Source organism: Pararge aegeria, chromosome 8 (assembly GCF_905163445.1).
Source record: "Pararge aegeria chromosome 8, ilParAegt1.1, whole genome shotgun sequence".
Taxonomy (NCBI): Eukaryota; Metazoa; Arthropoda; class Insecta; order Lepidoptera; family Nymphalidae; genus Pararge; species Pararge aegeria.
Window position 1 is genome coordinate 7231874 of NC_053187.1, and position 16368 is coordinate 7248241.

General features: G+C 36.5%; 1 protein-coding gene across 1 annotated transcript in view; it reads left to right on the forward strand.

The window, feature by feature from the left end:
* Nucleotides 1-11944: 11944 nt before the first annotated feature.
* LOC120625988 overlaps nucleotides 11945-16368 on the forward strand; it is a 35528-nt gene continuing 31104 nt past the window's right edge. The window contains exons 1-4 of the mRNA XM_039893269.1: nucleotides 11945-11957; nucleotides 12829-13059; nucleotides 14017-14183; nucleotides 14975-15089. Coding sequence (XP_039749203.1) covers nucleotides 11946-11957; nucleotides 12829-13059; nucleotides 14017-14183; nucleotides 14975-15089 — 525 coding nt within the window. The 5' untranslated portion in view covers nucleotide 11945. The remainder of the gene's footprint in view (nucleotides 11958-12828; nucleotides 13060-14016; nucleotides 14184-14974; nucleotides 15090-16368) is intronic.

Genomic DNA, 16368 nt, shown 5'->3' on the forward strand with positions numbered 1-16368 from the left:
GCTGACCAAAGAAGTTCGTTCCATTCCTTCGCTGTGATCAAATGATACTCAATTATCTTAATAAATAAGTTTTGAAAATACATTCTATGTTTTTTTTTAATTACATCCCGTTTTATTCAAATTAATGAATTTGTAAACCTAAACATTAAAACAAGAGTTGATGTGTAAACAACAATGAGCTCATAAAAATAAATTGTTTTAGTTGTTTTCGCATTCCCACAGTAATTGTTCTGTAGGTCATTTCGACATATCAATTAGATAGCTGATGATAGCTACCTTCATTTGGGTTTCAATAGACATGTCTTTGAGATTATGTCTGTATAATATGGCTGGCTACCTCTACAACATCAATTGAGAATTCTAATCAACTGTTAATGTACCTTTATATTTATTTATATTTTAAAATAACTGACACTAATCACTAATTGATACCGCTAATAAAAATAATACTAAAAATACAATAATAGGGATGAAAAACGTACAATATAATTATTACTATACTTGAATAAAATTTGGGAATTTAGTTGGTTTATGAGAAATATAATTATACAAAACCAATGTAAGAGATATTATTATAATAGTTTTACAAATAATTTTAAATGCATGACGTGTGTCCAGCAATCCAGTGCTAGGCAATAGAGGAATAGATAGTTTCAACACTCAAGGATGTAGGCTGATTTAATGCGGGTTGGAAGGCTATTATCACATGATCTCACTGGCACTCGGATGAACTAAAAAAAATTCTAACTCCGGGCTTGCGATAAGAGTTTCTGCAAAATAAATCACAAAATTTTGACACAAGACGAGAATACAATCCATAGTACCTCATGGTTCGTAGAAGAACATGCTAATCCACACAAACGAGGCAATTGGGATTAAAACAGAGCAATATGTCTAGTAAAAAACTTGCATAGTACAGCCAAAAGATTACAAGTTACGCCTTGCATGATAGAGCCATAAAAAGTCCAAACTAAAATAATTCAAAATTAAACCAGTTTATTGTCCTCATAAAACAGACAAGTATCTTTATGAATGCAAGGTCGTGTTGTTCAACGCATGTAATAAAGCGTTCGAAAGTTCTTTCTTAATATTAATAACATAACTCGCTACTTAGTGACAGGTCCTGATAACCTTAAATTGTTTGTCTCAAACAATTATATTAAGAAACGTTCAGCCATAAAAAAATTGTATGCAGGTACGCACGCAGTCCAAAACTATTCCACATTACGAAAGTCAATTTAATTGATAATCTTAAACAAGCACTGACGAAAACATTCTAGGCTGCTATTTACATCGGAAACTATGTTGCACATAAACTTGATTCTAGCTCGACTCAACCATGTGGTATTGAAGTAGTTTTGCTTTTAATGCAATGGAATAATTACCATCCTGTCGATAGATATTAAAATATCAGATTACTAATCATAATTTCATATTTTAAACGAGCTATTTTATTAGGCAGCTGATTTAATCAATAATTAGGCTGTACCACTTTTAACAGAGACTTGAAATGTTTTTTTTTCACTAGAAGTAAACCTGCACTCTTACCGGATGGTAAGTGCGAAGCTAAAAAGGTTGCAGGCCGGCCTGTTAGAGGTATGGCATTTGTAACTTATAACACTCATCGGTTTCTACGCAATACTGGAAAGGAAAATCGCTTGGCGGCACGGCATTGCTTCGTCGGTAGTGTGTTAGGAGGCTTCAGCCACGGCCGAAGCAGAGAAAAATTTATTTTCGATCCGGGATCGAATCCCGGACCTCCACACAACCAGGCGTTCACTAGCCGCAACCAGAGAGGTTGCTAAAATGTGCTTTTTACTTTAATATCTTTATTGCCGCTATTACGTAAAATCAATTACTGACAGAAACTACGTCGATCGTCTAGTGGTAAATTTGTTCGCTGCAGATCTCGAGGTACTGGGTATGATTTCCCGGTTCAGGCAAATGAATAGTAAGCTGAAGAAAAAGAAGAAATAATTTATTGTAAACAAAACATAAAATGTAAGCATTCAAAGGCGGCCTTATTGCTGCAGGCAATCTCTTACAGGCAACCTTTGTATGACGAAACCTACGGAAAAGTAAGTGGGGCAGCGCTATAAGCGTACTAATGAAAACATAAACATAGTATTGGGTTTTTCTATCAAAAAAATCTTAGTACCAGCCCAGCGTTTCTGAATTGGTGGTGATAGCACGTTAGTTGTTCAGTTGTCAGTCCTGCGCCTGTTATTTTCCCGTTGTGATCTGCCTTCCAATCGGAGTATGAGAGTGAGGGAATAGAGAGTGCACCAGGTTTTGCGCACACACTTTGGAAAGTCTCTCTGGAGATTGACAACAATAGCCGAAATCGGTCAGGGGAAAGGTAAAACCAAATCAATAACTAAAACATTAAATATTCGAATCAAAAATCCCAATCCCTACTTCCCTATCCCTATCCCTACTTCCCTACTAATATTATAAATGTAAATTTAAGTTTGTTTGTTACGCTTTCACGCAAAAACTACTCAACCGATCCTTATGAAACTTTGTACACATATTCTTGGAAGTGTTAGAAGTACTATAGGGTACTTTTTATTCGACATTAAGCTCGGTTCTTTTGGGAGAGGGGATGAAAGTGTTTGACGACTTTACACCATAACTCAGACAAATTATAACCGATTTAAATAATTATTTTTGAACTATAGAGGTTATAATATGTGTTTAATTTTGCCAAAACTTTGTGCAGATCTAATAAATGTAGTTGGAGATAGAGGACATAACTCCTCAGCGGACAACAGCAAACCCATTTAAGGTTTAGGCGATACTGAATACTTGAATGCCAATTGAATGCCACATCAAAAAACAAAATCAAACGCAGACGAAGTCGCGGGCAACAGCTAGTATAAATATACATAATCTTACACTCGGTGACAAAAAAGCAAGGCGTGAATAAATTAATATCGAGGAATATCTTAAATTTCTCTCCATCTATTTACGCCCATGCTCTATAGATAACCGACCAGTTCTACCGACTTTGTGTCATAATCGTTGTTTCGCTGCCGCATTTCTACCACTGACCCAGTGTAGTGACACTTGACAGGATTAAATGCTGCTGCTATAAGTAAGTGCCACCTTAAAGTGGGTCTTTAACGTTATGTATAACAGAAGGGCCAGTACTAGAGGAATTATAGTGCTTTTCTTAAATATAGTTCAACGGGTACATACCACGATAATATTTTGGATTTGTCGATATTTCGACCCACGGGACGACGGGACTGAGATCCGGACGGGAGTCCCGTCGTGACCACAATGCATGCTGCACTGTGTCGAAATATCGACAAATCCAAAATACTATCGTGGTATGTACCCGTTGAACTATATTTAAGAAATGTTAATTAACCACGAAAATCTTAGTTTAAAATCTTTAATTATAGTGCTGTACAGAATGCTAAAATTCAAGCAGAGGATCTTTTCCAAACCTTTTTCCTAACGACCTCCCTCGCGCAGTGGTGAGTGCAGTGGTCTTAATTGAGAGATCCCGGGTTTGATACCTGGATATTTCTTATTACTGAATATCCATTGGTCTGGTCTAATGAGAGGCTTCGGCCGTTACTTGTTACCATCCTACCGACAAAGACGTGCTGCCAGACTATTTAGCGTTCCGAAAGATGATGTATAAACCATAGGCCTCTATGGGCATGGGTTTAATATGACTATAATACTTCAGGTTTAAGGTACGGTAACAGGTTCACCCGTTACTGCACAATCACTTACCAGGTGAGATTGCAGATAAGGGCTAACTCGTAGTGGAATCCAAGAAAAATTGTAAAACATGGCTGGCACTTTAGTTCTACGCACGTAATTAGGAAGTCAATTCATTTTTCGATTTGTGCCTAAAAATTCAATCATTTCCAGGCTAGAAAAATTAGATTCAAGTCATTATTACGTATACTTAACTCACCACCAAATTACAAATGACGTTTAGGCGCCCTTGATAATAATAAATGCGAATGTCTGACATTGTAGTAGCCCATGGTCAAAGTTAACGGTGATTGACCTCTGAACCAAAGTCTGTAGTTATTCTTTCAACCAATTCTATTCCACATAAATTCTTGTCGGCCAGTTTTTGCGAGGAGTCGTTTACACGAAACATTTACGATGTCATTGGAGCTTCGGAGATAAAAATATATATATATTTTTTTAAGAATAGTTTAGTTTTTCAAGCAATTTCTAGGTAAAAACCCTTTGCATTAAAATACTCATCAGTCCTTAGTCTAAAATGTAATTTTATTAAAGTCTCACGTGCGTGGAACTTTATGAAAAGACGCACTTAAATGATTTCTAATTTTTCGGAACTAAGTTATGTATTGGGTTTACCTTTCTTATCGTAAAATATAATAGCTTGTATGTGCATCCATATCCATATCCACTTTGCGTGGCCAGGTGCAAAAAGCTACTTTCTTTAAGGCATGCCTTGAAAAGAGGTTAAGGTAATGATGTTTATTAATCCAGCCGTAAACCCTAGGCATTGATTTGGCTGCCGTTATAAACTCTAGACACATGCCAACCACAACCTTTTAACATTAAACTCGCTAAATAACTCAGATCCTCTAAACTGAGAGACTCCTTAAAGCGCTAGAAAATAGCCGTATTCACAAGACGAGTGCGTACCTAAAAGACGTTGAAATACAAGATCAGTAAATATGCAAATCATACAAATTCCATGTCTTTTTGAAATAAAAAAAAATATCTGTTTATTACTTATATTTTGATAATTTAGTTACACATACTTCCTGGAACTAAAAACTCAGATAATCATCTCGATAATAATAATCTAGTGAAACAAGTGATATAATCGTGTACGCCCGGTGTAAACTGACTCTATGTTGCAGAAAGGGGTTTACCGCTTCCGTGACGATGAATGATATCGAATCACGTTCACGTCAGGCTTAATGAACTACCGGACCTGAGCGCTGACAGCCTTAACGATCGTTTTTGACAAATTCTCGCGAATAATCACTCGCTATTAAATCAATCAGATCGTGCGCGTTCCAGTCTCAGAGAATAATGTAATTACTTAATAATTCAAATGTCCGCAAATCATGAAACCTTTTAAAGGAAATAGGTAGAAGTTTTCCAATGTCATATTTTACGTTGCTACGTAATAATGGCCTAGGTATTCGATTTTTTTGTTATTACTTATTCGTAATGCCACCACTACAAGGCACGGGGTTCCCACAGTGAGAAGGGGTTTATAAAACTTTAAATAAAGGTAATAGCGAATATAAAACCAAATATTGATACATACTCGTCCATCTATTATTATATATTTTGTGTTAAAACGATTTGATCTCTGATCTTAGTTTAGTTTAGATTTCGTGATGATGATAGATGAAATTATTTTTTATCTTCAACGACAGGAGGGCTTTGCAAGCAAGAAGAATAAATGCCAACGAGCTGATTTTTTCACGTGCTTTGACCAAATGGTTCATCAGACGTAATTAGTAATTATTGTAGATTGTAGAAGTAATTTTGTAGAATAAACATTCTACAAAATTACTGCGATATAGTCGATCTAAAAAAGACTCATAATCACTATACAACATTTTAATCGCAAATAGTTTCAAAATTAAAAAGTGCTGTTTAAATACTATTAAACATAAAATGTTATTCCTAACCAAAAAGCAGTTTTACTATCAAGACAACACTCAACAAGAGTCTTTTGCACAAGGCATCACTAAGGTTAAGTTGTAAGTGTAAGTCTAAAATATAAAAACATTGCGTTATGTGAAACCGCGGGAACAGCTATCAAAAGATATATTTTAAAATAAAGATTTTAACTATGTCGTTGTTAAATTCACTTGAAAAGCTTAATTTATTGGCAGTACCTTAGAATAATGTTAATTTACACATTATTTATCTATTCACGAATAAGAGACTGTTAGCCCTATCTCGTAACTTGAATCTACGAGCTAGAAAACCATTTGAAAGACCAGGCCTACGCAGCATGAGACCCATTTAATTATGTCCCAATAAACAATGTTCTTTATTCATCAATTGCTTGATTACTCAATTTATCTGCACCCGATCACATTACCAACATAGGTAGGTTTGGAAATCGAATATTGTGTCGGTTATGTTAATACTTGACCGCTGTGTGGTCGATGTCATAGGGCATTTGATCGCACCATTTCGCAATTGCGTAGGATCTGTTATACTAAGCTCGGGCAAGAGATATATTTAAACACATGTATAGATTTTCAACTAGGTATGCTATTGTGAAATTTATCCCTATCTCTATTCCTATCCCTATCCCTATCCCTACTTCCCTATCCCTAATAATATTATAAATGTCAATGTAAGTTTGTTTGTTACGCTTTCACGCAAAAACTGGTTAACTAACTGATGAAACTTTGTACACATATTCTTGGAAGTGCTAAAAGTAATATAGGATACTTTTTATCCCAACATTAATCTCGGTTCCTTTGAGAGAGGGGATGAAAGTACTTGACGATTTTACACCATAACTCCGACAAATTACAACCGATTTAAATAATTATTTTTGTACTATGGAGGTAATAATATTTGTTTTTGGAGATAGAGAACAGAACTCCTTAGCGGACAGCAGAAAATCCCTCATTAAAGGCTTAGCGATACCGAATACTTTAATAATTTTTAGAACTGCAGCTAAATTTAATGCTACATGAAAAAACAAAACCAAACCCAGACGAAGTCGCGGGCAACAGCTAGTATCTAATAAAGTATGAAGTGCACAATTCTTTATTACAGTTTTTTGGAAATCCTGCAGAAGATTTCTTAATTTCCTAGATAAAAAGAATCCTATGTCCGCCTCGAGAATGCAATCTCCATCCTAAATTTAACAATCTTTAACTTAGATGAGAAGTGTTTTTAAAGCCACAGAAAATTTCCCTAGTTCTTTTCCAGAATAGTGTCCTTAATTCACGTCCGATACACTATACTATAACCTAATGGTAACAAACAGACAAACACGCTTTCGACAGTATCTGACTCATTGGTTTTGTTAGTTAGTTAACGACAACTGATCAGAAAACAAGATGTAAGGCGCTTTCTGTAATGAGTGAGTGAGTAAGAAGCTCTAAAGAATATCGGAAGAGCATGTTCAACTATTTTCTCACCGCACCAAAGACTTCCCTTACCGAACACACTGCACTAGTAGAGAGCCGTAGCTTAACCGTGAAACCCTCAGGCCGCGATTGCCAGAGAATCGCAGGTTCAAATGCTGCCGGTTTCGAAATTATACATGCATTAAAAAAAATTACAAAAATTCGATATTTCGGTAGGTAAGAACACTATTATAAACGGTACATACCACGATAATGTTTTGGATTTGTCGATATTTCGACCCAGTTGCATGAATCGTGGTCACGACGGGAGGCAGTCCCGTGGGTCGAAATATCGACAAATCCAAAATATTATCGTGGTATGTACCCGTTGAACTATATTTAAGAAATGTTGATTAACAACGAAAAACTTAGTTTAAAATCTTTAACACTATTATATATTTTCTTAAGTCTCTTATCTAGTAACTAAACCTTTTTTCCATTACTTAGAGACGTCTCCTCGAATGAAAGCCATTGAGAGATAAGCGCCCTCAAGGACGACCACAAATGCGCTGGAAGGACGACGTGAAGAAGGTAGCCGGTTCGAAATGGATCCACACAGCTCAATGTCGCGAGAAGTGGAAGATGTCGAAGGAGGCCTACATCAATTTGGTCGAAAAGGGTTGAAGAAGAAGATTACTAAGAGACAATGTTGCTTTTTTTGTGATTTATTTTAAATCTATTCTGTAGCAAGTGATATTTTAATTGCTTAAATTAATAATGCAGATAAGTCTGAAAAGTAAGATGCCGTGCCGGGTCTCAGGTCGCCCCGCAAGGGAGTCCGAAGCCCTAGACCAAGCCCTAGCCCTAACGTTCATAAGGGCGTATTAAGTCTACATAAGATAATGATGATTCTGTATTTACAAACATAACCACTACATACAAACAAATAAACACATTAATTTTACCTCTCATACCAATGAACATCTTAATTGTCCATACTCTTCGATAAGCAAGAGAATCTGTACGGTGTAATAGATAATTTCTTGGTGCTTCGATGTCGTAGAAACGAGCGTATAGAGTACATTGAATCTGTTTGGTGCGGAGAATAAAGATTGAGGAAATTATAAATAACGCCGTACAGATTTTCCTGCTTTTCGCGGAGTATAGCAAATGAAGCTTATCATAACTCCTTGTATATCGCGGAATTCTGAAAATGTAACGCCATCCAATACTCTAATATCACAAAAAAGAACAATGATATGATCCCCGTTATTATCTAGTTATTTTAGTACAGTGGGTAGTGACCCTGCTTTCTGATTCCAAGGCTGTGGGTTCGGTTTCAACAACTGGAAAATGTTTGTGTGATGAACATTCATTTTGTATATTATTCATTATAGCTACGCTACGGGGCTAGATGGCGATGTGTGCCGTAGTAATTTTTAATTTATTTGTTTTTATTTCTCTCTGATTAAACAAAAATACCCAAACAATTGCTTACGAAACACTGATTATTATAATGGTTTTAGTAATAGTGGAAGTTCGGCTTGTAATACTTGAACCCTTGCGGCTCATAGTGCCCGACGTAATACGGGCGTCAGAAAAGTCGCGGTACCAAGTCATTCAGGTGTAGTAATAACGCGTTATATGCGTGTTATACGCCACACTTATTTTGATATGATCTGTCCACTTAACGGCTCTCAACTCGAAATAATTATATTAATTGCATTCTGTCAAATTTATTACCTGTTTAAAAAAATTAAGTTTTATTTCGTTTGTTAACATTAGAGTCTTATTGGGTAACTTAGCTGTTCTATTTTAACTGCCTCATTTTTCAAGTGGTGCTTATGTTTGACTGCAGGTAGATTTTCGCATGAGTAAAGTTTTTTGTGTGACAGAGCTCGTCCGGAGAAGTACTATCGCCATGCTTATTTCTGCCGCTAAGCCGCATTGTTGCGGTGCCGACTGAAGAGTATCGTGAAATTACAGGCAATGAGACATAATACCTACACCTCAAATTAATGGGCACAGAAAAAAAGTCCATCACGAACTCCTGGGATCCTTGGATCGTGCCAATATATTCGGTTATTCTATTAAGAAATTAATTTATACAGTACAAATTCGTAATCATACTATTGGATAGAAGCAGGCGTTACTTTGCCGAATTCCATGATATATTATGAAAAGAAAGCTTAATTTGCTATAATCCGCGAAAAGCAGGAGCATCTGTATGGTGTCATTTATAATTTCTTCAATCCTTCTCCTCCACAAAAAACAGATTCTTGGCAATGTACCACCTCGTTAGAGGTCAACCAACGCTGCGTTTACCGGTGCGGAGTCGCCATTCGACCACCTTGGGACGAGGATTATGTTGGACGTTTTAGTTAAGGGAGAGACTAGTCCTACCAGTCAGCCTCCCCAATCATCGACCTCACCTGCCCGTGGTCCACCCTGCTGACTTACCAACGAGGCCATGACGACCGATTAATTTTGGACCTACCAATGCATAAGTTTAAAGAATGTGTTAAAACACATTTATTACAGCGAGGTTATTATATAATTGATAAATTTCTTAATGACAAGGTGGCTTGGAAGCATCCGGCTCCGCTTTCATCTCTCACTAGATAGAAAAATGAATTTTAAAATGTAAAATGTAAATTGTTGATATTGGAAAACAGCAACTGCTGATTTTCTTGCCGGCTTCTTCTCGGTAGAATCTACCTTCCGAACCGGTGGTAGAGTCACTACACAAAGACAGACTTGACGTTTCAAAAGTGCTTATAATAGGACTACTTGAAATAATTTTTTTTTTTTTTAATTTTGATTATAGGCGGTATAGCCATACTACAACAGCTGGTCCAAAATCCACTGACTGGGAACGTGCAGCAGCGTTATCGGTGAGGGCCAGTGCGATCACCAATCCACTAGTCAAGCGTGATGATTATTGGCAGAACTATTACGGGAAGTTAAAAAACCACAGCCCCTAGTCCCCGGCGGCCCCGCTATTCTTGTAGATTATGATAGCGCCGGGACAGGGGGTGTCAATGTTTGATTAAAAAGCAGAATTACTTAACTTAACCATACGGTCAAGTTTATACATACTCTTCAAGGAATTCACATGTATGTATATCTACGAGTATTTGGTTCCAATAACTTATTGTTGTATATAATTAGTTTTATGTAACAAGATGTTAAATAAAGGCTTCGAAACTCGTGCCCGTTTTTCTTCATCATACATCTTGAACTCTCAAATCACCGACTACAGGTAGGTACTATTAGTGTCAGTTTTGATTATGAAAATGAAGATAGATTTTGAATGATTAGTCTCACAAGCGTGGAGAGGTGTTTGAGTAGTAAATATCCGAGCTTGAATAACCTATCGATAATGTTCTCTATTTTCTATACCGACAGTACCGTGACTGACGGACTTCAAGTGAGCCAGTTAGGCTGTCTTAACTCTAGACGACCTCCCTGGCGCAGTGGTGACCATTGTGGTTTTATGAGTGAAGGTTCCGGGTTCTGTTCCTGGGCCTATCTCTATGCTTGGTTGGCCGGAACTGCCCACTGTGTATTAAACCGCTGGTACTAATTCATATGACTTGTGACAAGACCCAATAGCTCAGCCCGCTGAGCGTAACTTCTGCCACCCTGCCTTAGTATAATTATGATATAATCTCTCAATCGTCTTGTTTGGTTTCAGCAGTGGTTAGTTCCAACAAAGATATGCTGACGAGTAAAAATTGATTAGCGTTTATAGTTTAATGTAACTGCCTTATCCCTTGTTATGGATGTACATTTTTAAATCTTAGATCACTTACCACTTGTAGAGTTTGCTTACAAGTCAAACTTGGAGTGGAATAAAAAATAATCTAAAAAACGTTTTGTGTAAAGGGCGACGGGAAATTATTCTCTAAGGCAGATGAATATTAGCAAGAACAAATTAGCTATTTTAATAAAATTCATTGTATTGTGTATAAATTATTTATATTTGGGTATAAAATCATAAAATAATACTCACCAGAATTTAAAAAGTAATTACAGTGTGAAAATTGTGTATCATAAGAACAAAAAATTGTAATATCATTTTATATTTTAATTTCATGATGAAATACAGCTATCAAAGAAAATAATATTTTCAAATAAGATAAGGGATCTACAATTTGATTAAACAACACATGTTGTATAGATATAATTCATTTGGACCCACAAATGTATAAGTTTAAATAATGTGTTTTAAAAATACATTTAATAAATCGTAGTTCCTATACTATTGATGAATTTCTTAACGGCTGATTGATCTCATTTCTCACAAGATAATAAAATCTTAACATTGTAAACTGTAAAATGATGTTGAAAAAGAGCAATCTGCTGAGTTTTTTTTGTTTTGAATCTGCCTTCCGAACTGTTGGTAGAGTCCCTACAAACAGACTTGAAATAAATGTTTTTTCTAATATTGAATTTTGATTTATAAGAACAATTATTGGGCAGAAAAGAACTACAAAATTCATTTCTATACAAAATTCAAATTTATACTTCCAGGGTCATTGATTGAAGTACCTATTGTATTTAAATAATTTCGAAATAGATTCATTTAACTTAGAGATAAAGCGTTAACTTGACCGTAATTACAACGATAGCATAAAAGTACGTTCAATTAGTGTGTAACGCAACATCGATGTAGATAATATCCGCAGGGCGCAGGCGACGAGGTGAGGGAGTTAGTGATTACAGAAGGCGCTACGAACGACCTCGCTATGTCAAAGTTACGGAACTAAAGTGACCGCAAGCCCCACCACTCGCAGGACTATGACTGTTTTGCTTTTCATATAAAAGTCCAGCCGAACCCGATAATGGTATCAGTCACCTGCTCTCATTAACAACGGCAAAATGTTCTCAAAAGTAAGTGAACTTTTGATATTCAAGCTTTCATAAAACATCTAGAGATAACACTTTTAAGTTGAACTTAATTAATAATCTATACTTAGGTTTCTCTGTAGGAAACTTTTTTCTATTATTAAGAACATAAATCATTATAACTAACAATGTAATTATTTTCCTATGCATTTGTTAAAATGTTAAATTATCTCTTGTAGACCAAGTAAATAACTTAAATGAGTTTTAGGACGACAACTGATTATTTCCTTTGCGTAAACCTTATTCAACCGACTTTCAAATCGAGATAATCTATTTAGAGCGTATTTTAACTCTTTCGCGACGTTACCCTATCGAGAATATTTGGACCTGCTGAACTCCTCAAAGGACAGTAACGCATCTCATCGGACAATACAGAACCACTTTTTTACAGAGTCGAGTAACCAGTACTTGTACTCGAAACCATTAGTATACAAATTGAAGTCTTAATTTACTAAGTATTAAGCAAATGGCCAACCAACCTCAAAGAGTCCAAGAATTTTTCAGTACGCCGAATGTCGGTAGAAGACGGTTAGGTAAATTTTTGGGGTTATGCCTGGTTCCATGTTTTAAAAAGCGAACTATAGTTGCCAAGTGAATCTTTGTTTGCATTAGATTTTGGTATAGATACTAAAATTGGTCGTAATTGTTGCTTACGAGTTGTTTTCACAATTACCAAAGTTTCTTTTAGAGTCTGCCATAATCGCCAAGATTTAATTCAAAGAAGTCTTTATTAATTTTATTAGTTTAATAAACAATACAATTTTTTTTATTGTACCTACCCCAAAACAATCGTTTTTGGGCGGTATAGCCTGTGTGTCGTCTTTGGCCGGAATGATAAGGTTATTTTGTTTTTCAGATCGTCGCCCTCAGCGCTGTGTTGGCCGCCGCTAACGCTGGCCTACTGCCATACCACCACGCATCGGCGGTGTCTTCCCAAAGCATCGTGCGCCATGACACCCCCGTGCACTACGCCGCCGCTCCGATCATCCACGCTGCTCCCATCGTCCACGCTGCTCCAGTAGTCCACGCTGCTCCCATCGTACACGCCGCTCCCTATGTACACGCTGCCCCTATCGCCATTGCCCATGTAAGTAAATGAAAACTGTTTTTTAGAATAATACTTTACTCTGGTTATTAGCAGAAACTGCAGTTCAAAAATATTAATCATTTAAAAAAACCCAAAATAACTAAAAAAAAATACGTAGGGGAAACGTAATTACTATTTTCAGGTTTTTCATTGTGCGTAGTTGAAGAAGATTAAAAAAAAAAACAGAATTGTAGAAGATTTGATATCTTCTCAAATTCTTAACGAATTATATTCTGTCTATTATCTGTATTAGGAAATTGAGTACTTTTTTCTTCTGTAAGTAGCTTTTATGTTTTACATTAACTAAGCGTTACATACGCTGTTTAATCAAAGATTAAAATAAAATTCAATTGAATAAAGTAACTTAAGTCATGGTCAAATATTTCTTTTTTGAAATAGGCTTACGAAATAGGTATACGGTACTTTTGATGCGCACATTTCATAAAAATAAATTTACTAAATAAATAAATATACTACGAAAATACACACACCGCCATCTAGCCCCAAAGTAAGCGTAGCTTGTGTTATGGGTGCTAAGATGACTGATGAATACTTTTTCATAAATACTTAAAAAATACATATAAACACCCAGAGGCTGAAAAACATTCCTGTTGAACCCACGGCCTTTGACTCAGAAAGCAGGGTCGCTGCCCACTGCGCCAATCGGCCGTCAAAAATGTATTAGCGATAATGAGATTATGGCGATAACTACAATTGTAAACTTAATACCAAAAAAACCAGGGTACGGGTGGTTTTTTTTTACATAAAGTAGGTATTCTCTACTTTTCTGAATTCCTTTTCGTCAGCGAAAAAGGGCGTACAGAACATAGCTTAAAGGATCTTTGCGGGGCTAAAATAAAAAATCTCCAATCATACCTATTTGTCCGCTTGTCGTTGATAAGCATTCTAGAACCTAGAACTTGTCGTACTGATCGTAAAACTATTTTTGTATTTTAGTCTCATCCCAAATATGACTTCGCGTACTCCGTGGCCGACCCCCACACCGGTGACCACAAGTCCCAGCACGAGAGCCGCGACGGTGGTTCCGTTCACGGAAGCTACTCCCTCGTCGAGCCTGACGGTTCCGTCCGCAAAGTAGAATACACCGCTGACGACCACAATGGGTAAGCGTCATCAATAGCGTACAACAGTCCACTGCTAGAGTGAAAGCCTCTTCAACCGGTAGGGTCTGCCCGTGATCACCACGTTGGGCAGGCCGCGCGGGTTGGTGAACTCAGTAAATCGTACTAGTAGCACAGATGACTCTGCCTTTTCTGGGGGGAACAGAAGGGCATCTAATCTGCCGTCACCATGTGGTAAAGGATAAGCTGACGCCTTAGGTATTTTAGAAAAAATATTTTTATAACACATATATGGTATTCGTGTACATATATTGTATGGTTTTGCACATAAATCTGAATGTTACATAGCAGCAGGATAACCTGTAAGTGGTTTATCAGTATCTGTATCAGTTTCGGAGCCGTCGCTCTGGAACGCTAAATCACTCTCGCGGTATGTCTTTGTCATAAGAGTGATAAGTAGCCACCATACCCGACCACACCAGAGCAGAGAAAAATAAGAAATGTAAAGCCTCCACTCTTACAGAAGAGATGGAGTAAGGGATTAGACCCACTTTGGCAATTTGAGAATTTACTATTACTGGTCTGGTCTCCGGCCGGGGTAAGTTACCACCCTACCGACAAAGACGTTTCGCTAAAAGATTTGGCGTTCCGGTACGATGTCGCTAAAAACTGATCAGGGGTATGAGTTTAATATAACTACTATACCCCTAACAGTTAATCCCATCTTAGACTGCGTCATCACTTGCCATCAGTTGTGATTGCAATAAAATGCTAACTCGTAGTTTAAAAAACCATAATCATTATCGTTACTCACTTAACTTTTTTGTCCATAGTTTCAACGCAGTCGTCCACAAGACCGCCGGCTACCACCCAGCCCCCGTCGTTCACGCTGCCCCCATCGCACATATCGCTATTGCCCCATTAGCGCATGGACACCATGGATTCCATTACTGAACAACCTAGCTGTAATATTGGTATAATCGTGATGGATGACTGATGACTGGGATATTTATGTATGTGTATGTAACTCTAATGAACTTAATTAAACAATTGTAAATAAAATACTCTTTGCTGATCAGTATACATTCGTTTTATTTTTTATTTCTTCAATTCATAGAATAATGTAAGTAAATCCAAAACGTTCATAAAAATATCTTCATTTTATAAAAGATTAAGAGAAGTAATGAGATTACAGCCATTAATAATACTGGTATAAAATAAAATTTATAGAATTACTAGCTGACCCCAGCGCCATCTGTCGGGCTGATTTGTGAATCTAAACCATCCAGGGTGCCACCCAAACGCATACCGAAAAATTTACTCAAATCGGTCCAGCGGTCTAGGAGGAGTTCAGTAACATACACACGCACACAAGACATATATAATAAAGATACCAAACAGCACAGCCGTGCTATCAAGATATTTCAATATCGTCATCATATCAACCCATATCCGGTCCATTGCAGGGTACGGGTCTCCTCGCATTATGAGAAGGGGTTAAGGCCATAGTCCTCCACTATACCAATGGGTTGGTGGACTCCACACACCTTTGAGAACATTATAAACAACTCGCAGGCATTTCAATATCAATATATTTTGAGAGTGCTTGAAATTACAGTTTCAAATAATATTTGTATTAAGTGTTTCTTGCTTTCTTGAATTAATAGAATCATACACTATAGATCCAAGCATTTCATCGTTTTTCTAAGAGAATAAGCATAGATGCCTCTATGCTTATTCTCTTAGAATAAGCTTCAAATATATATATTTATTTAATTTTTGTAAAATTTGAGTAAAATTAACTATGAAAAGGATTTGGTGCATTCATAATCGGCACTATAACACAAGAGCACAAGTTTATCGATGTTAAATTACAACGATATATAGTGTGAACGGTTTCGTATTATTTGAATCAACAATTGTAGTCATTTAATCAATCAATCACGTAGTCACTTCGAGTAAGTATACCAGTCGTAATGAAAAATCGGATAGTTCACTACGGAATATGGTAAATAGTAATTTTTATGTTTAAGATGTTTATGAATTTCGTCTCAATAAGAAAAGTAATATCTACTCTTATACCACGTTTAATAATTCCAAAATCATCCTTGAATCGTTACTTTATTCAGTGGCCTAAAATAATTAGTGTAATCATCATCCAAACACGCGTGATTGCGTGTATAATACTGGAGTTTTGGAACAATAATTACAGTACTTATATTAAATA